The sequence below is a fragment of the Oncorhynchus kisutch genome, linkage group LG7 (genome assembly GCF_002021735.2).
Source record: "Oncorhynchus kisutch isolate 150728-3 linkage group LG7, Okis_V2, whole genome shotgun sequence".
Taxonomy (NCBI): domain Eukaryota; kingdom Metazoa; phylum Chordata; class Actinopteri; order Salmoniformes; family Salmonidae; genus Oncorhynchus; species Oncorhynchus kisutch.
The window spans coordinates 13,631,741-13,643,869 of record NC_034180.2 but is presented as its reverse complement, the minus strand read 5'-3'; the positions used below and the strand labels follow the sequence as shown (position 1 = coordinate 13,643,869).

At 41.1% G+C, this 12,129-nt stretch overlaps 1 protein-coding gene across 1 annotated transcript in view; it reads left to right on the top strand.

The window, feature by feature from the left end:
- The window catches only part of LOC109894791 (inactive ubiquitin carboxyl-terminal hydrolase 53-like), a 51,018-nt gene that overhangs the window by 34,550 nt on the left and 4,339 nt on the right, over positions 1–12,129 (top strand). The window contains exons 13-14 of the mRNA XM_020488472.2: positions 788–1,601; positions 2,015–2,079. Of these exons, the coding sequence (XP_020344061.1) occupies positions 788–1,601; positions 2,015–2,079 (879 nt within the window). The remainder of the gene's footprint in view (positions 1–787; positions 1,602–2,014; positions 2,080–12,129) is intronic.

Here is a 12,129-nt window from a genome sequence, read left to right as displayed (position 1 = left end):
AGGTTTTATTATTTGTGTGACCTGCTTTTCTAAATTTTAGCATACTTTATTATTCTTACATTTTCAGTTCAGAGGTAAGTTTTCTGATGAAGCTAAACAATGTGCTTTGCATTTTGCCAGTGTTTCCCAGAAGACCATGTGACATGTGTCCCAAAAGTGCCCTCTCCAATCAGATTCTTCGACACAAAATTCCACCTAAAACAGAATATTCAGAGAAAGATTATGTAATATTGTCTTTTGGAATATCTGGACGATGTTGGAAGGCATTGTATCCTATGTCAAATATCTTCAACTTTTAAGATATAAACCTTGGACCAAGTGCAGGAGATTTTCTTCTCTCAATCGAGCCATTCATTGTTCAACATTTATCCAATCCTGAGAAATATATTTAAAAACCACCTAGAATAAGTTTATACGTAGATTGTAGGCCTAAATACATTTTACGATGCTACACAAGTACAATATGCATGCTTGGCACACTAAAACAAAAATGCTGTTTCTTACATATGTAGGATCTTAATTTGATCAACCTGTTGCAGGAGAACTTTCGAGCAATCTAGGAAAATGTAAATGTGTAGTGTATTTGAGGTTTAGAATTTCAAAAGTTTGTAATTTCCACTTTGAAATATCAGACTTGATCTGCCCTAATGTATCAACCCCTACAAAAATGTCCATTAATTATAATCCACATAATAATTCACATTTCATGTTGCTGCAGGATTATTGTCCTGCTGTTGCAAACTGGCACACATTAAGATCCTACATCTGTATGTCACTTCCTGTTTAGATATGTCCTATGCCAGATCCCCGCCCGAGGGCGGGCTGAGGCAGCACGCTGACCAGAGTTTGCGAGGCGGCAGTGGAGCCCGGGCTGACAAGTTGTCATCCTCCCACCAGAGCAGAGCTTCCCAGGACCCAGACCCACGCTCTCAATCCGGTGCCCTTGGCGGACACAGTTGGAGACAGGAAACATCCCCTGGTCACCAAGAACAGGACGGCAGCCAGGACGCGTGGGATAAGGGCAGCAGGTTGGGAGCGGGCCATAACAAAGCCAAGCCCTCCTGGAGGCCAATCCGGGAAGTTCTGAATGTGGACAGCGTCTTGAACGACCTTGAACGGCGACAACAACAGCAGCACTATGGCGGTGGTGGTAGCCCCAGGCTCGCTAAACCCTCCTATCAGGAGATCCCGCATGGCAGCGAACAGGACAACCGGGACTGGGAAAAAGAGCGGGAAAAGGATAAAGAGCGGGAACGGGACCGTCTCAGGATGAGGGAAGAGTGCAAGCAGCAGAAGTGCTTGATGACAATTTACGAGGACGAGCAGCGGCAAGAGACAGAGAGCCACAGCTCCCTCGAATCGGAGGGCAGGGCAAGTGGGCACGGCGACCGGGGCGGTGGAGGGGATGGAAGCAGCGGGAGTAGGGCCAAGGGCGGGACCAAAGCCCTGTTGCGCAGCGACACCTGGACCATCCAGAGGACTGAGTCGGGATATGAGAGCAGCGACCGGCTGAGCAGCGGCTCCACCAACCCTGACTCGCCAGGGGTGGACAGCTTTGCCGGGAAGGAGCAGCGGTTGACACCAGAGGTGCAGTCTCAGAGGTATGATGGCAGACTGGGGTTTAAACCCAGCTCTAGAGACCGGGCTTTAGCCTGCTGAGCTAAAATCTAGGAGCATAGATTAATGCCAGGTGTGCATTCACAAAGGTGGACTTTGTTTACATTCAAATCTTGTATTAAGTGACTGTAATGTTGTTAAGTTTAATCGAGTTCATGTGTTGACACTTAATAAACTTGCCTTATATTTGTTTATATAGATTTTTTGTCTTTTCAGGGGACCCATGTGTTTCCAGACAATAATAAAATAAATGTAACACTTTAAATGTCACACAAGGATAGTTGTACCACAATGTCCATCATAAACTTAGTCTCTTGGGTGAAACACAATGATCTTACTCTCTGAAGTCCATTTTGGGTTGTTTCAGAGTTTAAATCTTCTTTTATTTTTTTTGCAGGGGTCAGCTTCACCCAAACAGGTGCGATTCAAAACCTGATGCGGTACACTCCCCTTTGCATCAAGGTAAGTGGATGTTCTGCGCTTTCGAGCATGTGTGTTTAATATATAAGTTGTACAGATGTATGATCTTAATTTGATCACTCTTTTGTAACTGAGAATTTTTCTGCACAGTGGGAAATGCAGATGGGTTTCATGATTTACATAAATTCACTGAAAACATGCAAAAACACATGGTTATATTAACAGTACTTCACTTTTCATGTAGCCTAATTTTGGCCGGCTAATAGCCTAACCACTAATATAGCCTAACCACCGATCACGCAACATGCTGCAGGATTATTTTTGCTGCGACAATACTAGTCAATTAATATCCTACAACTGTAGTACAGTATGTTTAGTGAAGGTTCATTGTTTTTAATGTAAACTGAAACTGAGTCATGTTCTCTCTAAAGGACAGTTTGAAAATGTACTAGGGTGGGAGGGCTGCTCCAAAACGGGAAGGTTGTCTAACTTTTGTTTTGCTTTGGGGAGGGTAGTACATTTTTTCCCCTGATTTACATTCACCATTTTGCAGGTTTTCATGTCTTCCATATAGCCAATTTCCTCATCTGTTTGCATGTGCCCTCTCTATCTAGGTGTTTTGGCACTTCACTTATGCACTACGCTTTTAGAAGTTAATATTTTGGAAGTTAATATTTTGCCTGTTCTGGGAACTAACTTTTTTTGCTTGCAGGGAGATTCTGAGAATGTTTTACTATGGTTCCCTGAAAGTTTTCTTTGGAGTTTTTATTAACGTTGTGAGAACAGCAATTATAGATTATTTGAAGCTCATTAAATAATGATCTGAGAACATGTTTCAATAAGACTTTTAATAACACTGCTACATTAGGCTGACTGTTTTGAACTCCAAGCACAGATGGTACACATTATATTAATTTCCTTATGTTCTCTATCCATGGAAGTAGTCCACTTTGCCACCAGGATGGAGCTACCATGCATTGTTTTGTTTTTTTTACTCATACCAAGCTGTTAATTTTAGTCAATTCAAACAGACCCCATTTCAAAGGAAACAAGCCCTAAATAAGACATACGGGGCGGCAGGTAGCCTAGTGTTTAGAGCGTTGGGCCAGTAACAGAAAGGTTGCTAAATTGAATCCCGAGCTGACAAGGTACAAATCTGTCGTTCTGCCCCTGAACAAAGCAGTTAACCCACTGTTCCTAGGCCATCATTGTAAATAAGAATATGTTCTTAACTGACTTGCCTGGTTAAATATATATATATATATATATATATATATATATATATATATATATTTTTTTTTTTAAAACAAGATAGTGGATAGAGAATGTTTTCTTGATGTTGAGAATGTGCCCTCCGGAAAAAATTCACACCCCTTTACTTTTTCCACATCCACATTCCACTTTTTCCACAATTTAAGTCACAACTGTAACTAGGCCACTCAGGAACATTCAATGTCGTCTTGGTAAGCATCTGCAGTGTATATTTGGCCTTAAATTGTTGTCCTACTGAAAGGTGTATTTGTCTTCCACTGTCTGTTGGAAAGCAGACTGAACCAGGTTTTCTTCTAGGATTTTGCCTATGCTTAGCTCTATTCCATTTCTTTTTATCCTAAAAACCTCCCTAGTCCATTCCCATGACAAGCATACCCATAACATGATGCAGCCACCATCATGCTTGAAAATATGAAGAGCGGTACTCAGTGATATGTTCTGTTGGAGTTTCCCCAAACATAATTCTTTGTATTCAGGACAGGAAGTTAATTTCTTTGCCACATTTTTTTTGCAGTTTTACTTTAGTGCATTATTGTAACAGGATGCATATTTTTGAATATTATATTCGATATAAACCTCATGTAGGGTATTGTTGTGGAGTAACTACAATGTTGTTCCATCCTCAGTTTTCTCTGATCACATCCATTAAACTGTAACTGTTTTAAAGTCACCCTCTCCAGTCCTTCCTCTCCAGCAACTGAGTTAGGAAGGTCACCTGTATCTTTGTAGTGACTGGGTATATTTATACACCATCCAAAGTGTAATAAATAACGTCACCATTGTCATAGGGATATTCAATGTCCGCTTTAAAAAAAAAATCTGCAAATGGGTGCCCTTTGCAAGACATTGGAAAACCTCCCTGGTCTTTGTGGTTGAATGAATCTGTGTTTGAAATTCACTGCTCAACATACGTTCTTTAAATGTATGTAGTTCTGTCCTTGAGCTGTTCTTGTCTATTGATGTGCAGTACTCCAGGATAATGTTTCCTCATGGTTCTATATGAAGTCATGTTTTCAGAACATTAAGAAAACTTTCCATAAAAACCACAAGAAAATATTACTAACATTCAAAGAACGTTCTAAGAATGCTATTTAAAAATAGATACAGTGCCTTGAGAAAGTATTCACACCCCATTGACTGTATTATGTGGCATGTTTTGTGTGGACCCCGGGAAGAGTAGCTGCTGATTTTGCATTAAGAAAATGTCTACTCCTGAACATATTTAGGCTTGCCATAATAAAGAGGTTGAATACTTATTGACTCAAGACATTGTAGCTTTGAATATGTTATGAATTTGTAAACATTTCTAAAAGCATAATTCCACTTTGACATTATGGGGTTTTGTGTGTAGTAGGCCTGTGACAAACAAACTCAATTTAATCCATTTTAAATTCAGGCTGTAATACAACAACATTTTGAAAAAGCCCAGGGGTGTGAATACTTTCTCAAGGCACTGCATCTATTTTTAAATTACATTCTTAGAACGCTCTTTGAACGTTAGTAATATTTTCTTTTGTTTTTTTATGGAAAGTTTTCTTAATGTTCTGGAAACATGACTTCATGTAGAACCATGAGGAAACCTGCAGAAAACATTATCCTGGAGTACTGAAATTCACACAGAAGAACGTTGTTTCTTAATGTTCTCTGAACATTCTGAGAACATTACTTTAAATAGAACCATGAGGAAACCTGTAGGAAACGTTACGCTGAAGTACTTAAATTCCCTCTTAAGAAACATGGTTCTCAGAATGTTGCACTACATGATCAAAGGTATGTGGACACCTGCTCGTCAAACATCTCATTCCAAAATCATAGGCATTAATATGGAGTTGGTCCCCCTTTTGCTGCTATAACAGCCTACACTCTTCTGGGAAGGCTTTCCAATAGATGTTGGAACATTGCTACTGGACTTGCTTCCATTCAGCCATAAGAGAATTAGTGAGGTCGAGCACCGCTTGCAGTCGACGTTCCAATTAATCCCAAAGGTGTTTGATAGGGTTGAGGTCAGGGCTATGTGCAGGCCAGTGAAGTCCATTCACACCAATCTCAACAAACCATTTCTGTATGGACCTTGCTTTGTGCACGGGGGCGTTGTCATTGCAAAATGGGAAAGGGCCTTCCCTAAACTGTTGCCACGTCTAGAATGTCATTGTATGCTGCATTGTTAAGATTTCCCTTCACTGGAACCAAGGGGCCTAGACTGAACCAGACCATTATTTCTCCTCCACCAAAGTTTACAGTTGGCACTATGCATTGGGGCAGATTCTAATAGTCCAATAGCGGCAAGCTTTACACCACTCCAGCCGACACTTGGCATTGCACATGGTGATCTTAGGCTTGTGTGCGGCTGCTTGGCTATGGAAATCCATTTCATGAAGCTCCTGACGAACAGTTATTGTGCTGACATTGCTTCCAGAGGCAGTTTGGAACTCTGTATTGAGTGTTACAACCGAGGACAGACTATTTTTACGCGCTACATACTTCAGCACTCAGCGGTCCCATTCTGTGAGCTTGTATGACCTACCACTTTGCAGCTGAGCCGTTGTTGCTCCTAGCTCCCCAGCCCGGGGCCTACGATGAGGACTTCTCCGAAGTCGTCCTATATAGTGTGTCCACATAGGCCTATGCTCCCAGCAGGCCCATTATTCAGGAAAGTATAACAAGTGTTCTGCCTCCTTTCTGATCCGAGCGGCTTTCCTTGACCTAGAACCTGCTCCTAGAGAACGTTAGGATGATGCCTAAATATTAGTCATTTCACATGTATTACCTTTTATGTGTGGCAATCTTTAATAATAAATAGTACACCTTCCTCTCAACTCTCTAACAGAAAACATTATGTTAATGTTATCCATGATAATGTCAAAGTATATTTTCACACTACTTATTATAATGCCAAACCATTAAAATTGTAATCTACAAATAAATATTCTCATAATGAATTGTGTCATGTTTACATGTGAACGTTTTTTTTAACTTAGCTGCCATGCCAGTAGCTAACTAACCTAGCTAGACTAACTTTAGCTAGCATAACCTATTTAAAACCTTATAGAGCAGATCATCTATCTGTAAGGACCAACGCCGGACATGAGAAGCAGATACGGGGAGTTGACATTTAATTAGGAACAGACAAAGAGCAAGACCGAAACAGCGTCAGCACACGGGTACACAATGACAAATGAGGGGAACCGAGATGGGAAACTGACAAATATAGGGGAGGTAGTAAACAGGTGATTGAGTCCAATGCTGGGGAGCCTGGCGCCCTCGAGTGCCGGGGGGGGGGGGGGGGGGGGGGGGGGGGGGGAGCGGGAGCAGGCTTGACACTATCTATATAATAAATTGTGACATTATAACATCACTAGCTAGTAACTCACCTGCCTTGAAAATAAGTTTGGGGTGATGTGAATTCACTTGACACTTGCTAGTTTCTGGCCGAGTTTTCCACAGCAGTTTTTTCTAAAACTAGCGAGAGCAAGTAGTTAGTAGAAGAAGAAGAGTGAATGAAGCTGCTACAGCGAGCAGCCCCCTCTGTTGGCCAATACAAACACAACGCGATTGAGACATCAACCAGTAGGCTCTGCTGCCTGGTCTTTCTTGCCACGTAAAATATAATTTCACTTTGCGGTCTGTTTTTAGCACACAGTTAAAAACGGGGACATTCCCGGAAAACGGAAACGTCTGGTCACCCTAGCATAAACACAATTAGTCAGTGTTTTAATCTGATTAGGCTACAGTACTTCCAAACTGTCGGCTACCTTCTCACGGTCATCCACTAAACTATAATCCCATTCCATCATCCAAACTGCTTTTTATTTTTAAAATTATTTTTATTTATTTCACCTTTATTTAACCAGGTAGGCCAGTTGAGAAAAAGTTCTCATTTACAACTGCAACCTGGCCAAGATAAAGCAAAGCAGAGCAACGAAAGCAACAACACAGAGTTACACATGGGATAAACAAATGTACAGTTTAAAACACAATAGAAAATATACAGTGTGTGCAAATGTAGTAAGGTTAGGAAGGTAAGACAATAAATAGGCCATAGTGGCAAAATAAATAACAATTTAACATTAACTTTGGAGGGATGGATGTGCAGATGATGTGCAAGTAGAGATACTGGGGTGCAAAAAAACAAAAACAATATGGGAATGGGGTAGTTGGATGTGCTATTTACAGATGGGCTGTGTACAGGTACAGTGATAGGTAAGCTGCTCTGTCAGCTGATGCATAAAGTTAGTGAGGGAGATATAAGTCTCCAGCGTTACTGATTTTTGCAATTCGTTCCAGTCATTGGCAGCAGAGAACTGGAAGGAAAGGCGGCCAAAGGGGTGTTGGCTTTGGGGATGACCAGTGAAATATACCTGCTGGAGCGCGTGTTACGGGTGGGTGTTGCTATGGTGACCAGTGAGCTGAGATAAGGCGGGGCTTTACCTAGCAAAGACTTATAAATGGCCTGGAGACAGTGGGTTTGGTGACGAATATGTAGCGAGGGCCAGCCAACGAGAGCATACAGGTCACAGTGGTGGGTAGTATATGGGGCTTTGGTGACAAAACGGATGGCACTGTGATAGACTACATCCAGTTTGCTGAGTATAGTGTTGGAGGCTATTTTGTAATTGACATCGCCGAAGTCAAGGATTGGTAGGACAGTCAGTTTTACGAGGGTATGTTTGGCAGCATGAGTGAAGGAGGCTTTGTTGCGAAATAGGAAGCCGATTCTAGATTTTAATTTTGGATTGGAGATGCTTAATGTGAGTCTGGATGGAGAGTTTACAGTCTAACCAGACACCTAGGTATTTGTAGTTGTCCACATATTCTAAGTCAGAATCGTCCAGAGTAGTGATGCTAGGCGGGCAGGCAGGTGCGGGCAGCAATCGGTTGAAGAGAATCCATTTAGTTTTACTAGCATTTAAGAGCAGTTGGAGGCTATGGAAGTAGTGTTGTATGGCATTGAAGCTCGTTTGGAGGTTTGTTAACAGTATCCAAGGAAGGGCCAGATGTATATAGAATGGTGTTGTCTGCGTAGAGGTGGATCAGAGAATCACCAGCAGCAAGAGCGATATCATTGATATATACAGAGAAGAGAGTAGGCCCGATAATTGAACCCTGTGGCACCCCCATAGAGACTGCCAGAGGTTTCTGTTGGTAGGGGTAGCCAGGTGGAAAGCATGGCCAGCAGTAGAAAAATGCTTATTGAAATTCTCGATTATTGTAGATTTATCAGTGGTGACAGTGGGCAGCTGGGAGGAGGTGCTCTTATTCTCCATGGATTTTACGGTGTCCCAAAACTTTTTGTAATTAGTGGTATAGGATGCAAATTTCTGTTTGAAAAAGCTAGCCCTAGCTTTCCTAACTGACTGTGTATATTGGTTCCTGACTTCCCTGAAAAGTTGCATATTGCGTTGGCTATTCAATGCTAATGCAGTAAGCCACAGGATGTTTTTGTGCTTGTCAAGGGCAGTCAAGTCTGGAGTGAACCAAGGGCTATGTCTGTTCATAGTTCAACATTTTTTGAAAGAGGCTTGCTTATTTAAGATGGTGAGGAAGGCACTTTTAAAGAAGAACCAGGCATCCTCTACTAACGCCATGAGGTCAATATCCTTCCAGGATACCCGGGCCATGTCAATTAGAAAGGCCTGCTTGCAGAAGTGTTTTAGGGAGTGTTTGACAGTGATGAGGGGTGGTCGTTTGACCAAGGGCCCCTTACGGACGCAGGCAGTGATCGGTGAGATCCTAGTTGAAGACAGCAGAGGTGTATTTAGAGGGCAAGTTGGTCAGAATGATATCTTTCAGGGTGCCCAAGTTTACAGATTTAGGGTTGTACCTGGTAGGTTCCTTGATTAACGTGGCGCCAGGGTAGCCTAGTGGTTAGAGCATTGGACTTGTAACCGGAAGGTTGCGAGTTCAAACCCCCGAGCTGACAAGGTACAAATCTTTCGTTCTGTCCCTGAACAGGCAGTTAACCCACTGTTCATTGAAAATAAGAATTTGTTCTTAACTGACTTGCCTGGTTAAAGAAAGGTTGAAAAAACTAAACAGCCATTTGAATAATATAAAGAGACTTCTGTTACAAAGTCTTCATGACTTTTGGAGATTGTCAAACCAAGCCTTCAATTCTGAGTAGGGAGGGATGTGATTTCTGTTTTGTCCAGACTGACATACTCTTCTTGGTTCTGGTGTTGAAGACTCAAACCATGATGATAAGCGCTCAAAGTCGGTAATCAGTATGCAGTTATATGTTGCTTATTGGTTGTGTGTGGTGCATTGGCACAAGAAACCTGTTGATGGAAAATGAATTGCATATATTTTATATAATTATAAATATAGCATCAACATCTGGAAAATACGATTAACCCCTAGCTGATCGTTGTCTGCAGCCGGCTCTGGTCGTAGTGTAATGATACAGGCAAGGAGTGTGAGCCTGTCCGTCCGTGGTGGTCGGCAAACGCTCAACTTTCTGAAGTTGATATCCACGTTTATAAACACAGGGTTGCTACAGTTATTGTTATTTATGGTGGTAATCATTATTTTTGATTTGAGGGGGAGGGTGTGCAATATATTTTTTTCATATGTCAAACTGTCCCTAAAGAGTTCATAACTCCAAATCTCTCAGAACACTTGAAAAATTGTGTTATTCTTACAAAGGTTTAGCGTTATACCTGCAAAATCATAGTAATAGTTCTAAATCAATACAGTACATAATGTATCTTCTATCTATTGTGATGGAAATGTGATACTTAATTTCCATCACACTATCATAGTGCAACCCTTGATAAAATGTTCAAACTGTATTATAAGACGACTTTGTATAATACATCCGAGCAACGACAAAATCCTCAGTGTTTTGAAAAGAGAGATACCAGTATTATCTTCCCCTCCCCCATACCAACGTTTCAGGGAAACATAGGCTTTAAAAAAGAAGGAAAAGCAGATTAAGGGACTGTTCATTTTGATCCCCTGACTTAATGGTGCTAGATTACGGCCAACTGAATATGGGGGCAATAGGCCCTAAACGCAAAGGACCTTTGTCATGATTGTCAGAGCCCTAGTGAGTCATGCAAAATCAAGCCCTTCAAATCTCTTACGTTCTAATCTGCACTAGCTATTTAAAATACATGACGATATCCGAGAAGAAAACGCTAAATAAACCTAGTGTGGAAATAGATTTTGAGCCGAGCTAACACATGGCCTACTGTCGCTACTGTAAATTAGCAGTACTGTAAATAACACGCCAAAATCTATCCGACATGTGTAGTGTACAGTAGGATATGTGTTGTGTTGTACTGTAGGTCTCTGACTATTTTCCACACTGGGAATGAGGGTAGACAAAATATAAAAATACAGTAACATCCTGACTTGATAATTTGTTGTTGTCATGTTGAGAGGGAGATCTTATTAAACCTTGCCTAAGCTCGACCCTATTGACTTTGTTTCCTAGAGGGAGTTTGTTGCGGTCTGCCTTGATAGCTATATTCTAGATTTGTAGATTCTGTGCTCGCAACATCTTTTGACAGGATGCACAAATCCTATGTGAATTTGAGGGAAAAGATGACCTTCTATTCACATTTTATCCTATGTGTATTTGATGAAAAATATGATATTCTATGCCATTGTATTTGAGGGGCCAGAGTATGGCATTTTTGTCAAGTTTTATCCGATGTGTGTTCAAAGGCTAAAGAGGACATTTTAGTCACATAAAAATAAACATTTTAAACACCGTATGAGTGAATAAATGTACACAGAATGTCAATTTGGATTGTGCGCTGGTTGACTGTTGGTCTCTAGAATGCCAAAAAGTTGATTTAACCTGTTCACCCATTAAGCCCCTCCACATTCATTAATCTGACAATAATCCCCAAATGCTTGTTCAGATGCCGCAGCTGGACTTGACTGTTTCCGCCTTAGTCATTGTTGTTAATATGTTAGCTTGTGTGTAGAGCGCTGTGTGCTCCAGTAGGATAAGTTCCCCGTAAAATATATAAAAGCTAAGCTATTCAAAGCTTTTATTGCAACTGAATCAAGTGCTGGCCCCTTTTTAACACTCTTTCATAGTTTTATGGAAGAGCATAGAGTTGAACATGTTTTATCCCTTCACCTGAATATGTTAACTTATAGCAATGCTTCCTTCTACAGTCAACCTGTGTGAATCTAGAGCCAAACTGACTCCCACAGCTTTTATCCTTGCATGGACCTCTAGGTCAGTGGCAGGAAGGAAAAAAAAATACGATTCCATTTTTAAAGTGGATGAATTTAGCATGCATATACTGCCTCCTGCTGTGCTGACCGTCTGCCAATTGGTCAATCCAGCAGCAGGGTCAATGGCGGTGGAGATCAACCCTGTGGTGCCATCGTGCGTCAGAGAAACAGAACTGCTTTTACTCCCCCATCTCACTGGCACTGTGAGACAAATAGGCTCCCTGAAAATAGGCCCTTCCCTATTTCTCTTGCTCTCTTTCTCTCTCGCTCTCTGTCTCTGTCTCTGTGTCTGTGTCTACCTGCTTGTCCATCCCTCTCTCTTCTTTCTTTCTTTCTTTCTTTCTTTCTTTCTTTCTTTCTTTCTTTCTTTCTTTCTTTCTTTCTTTCTTTCAGTTTTTTCTTTCTCTTGCTCTAATGTCTCTCCTGTGTGTTGCTCTGTTCGTTTTTTTCTCTTCTCTGCGATTAGGTGTTATTTTCTTTGTGTCTCTAGAAAATGATGGTTTAAATGAAAATGTCAAATACTTATTCCTAATTTATAAATCATGAATAAATAGACCTGATTAACTGTTGATGTAATTTATTCAATGGAATCACCCCCAAGTTGTATTACTTTTCCCTTCTGGACAA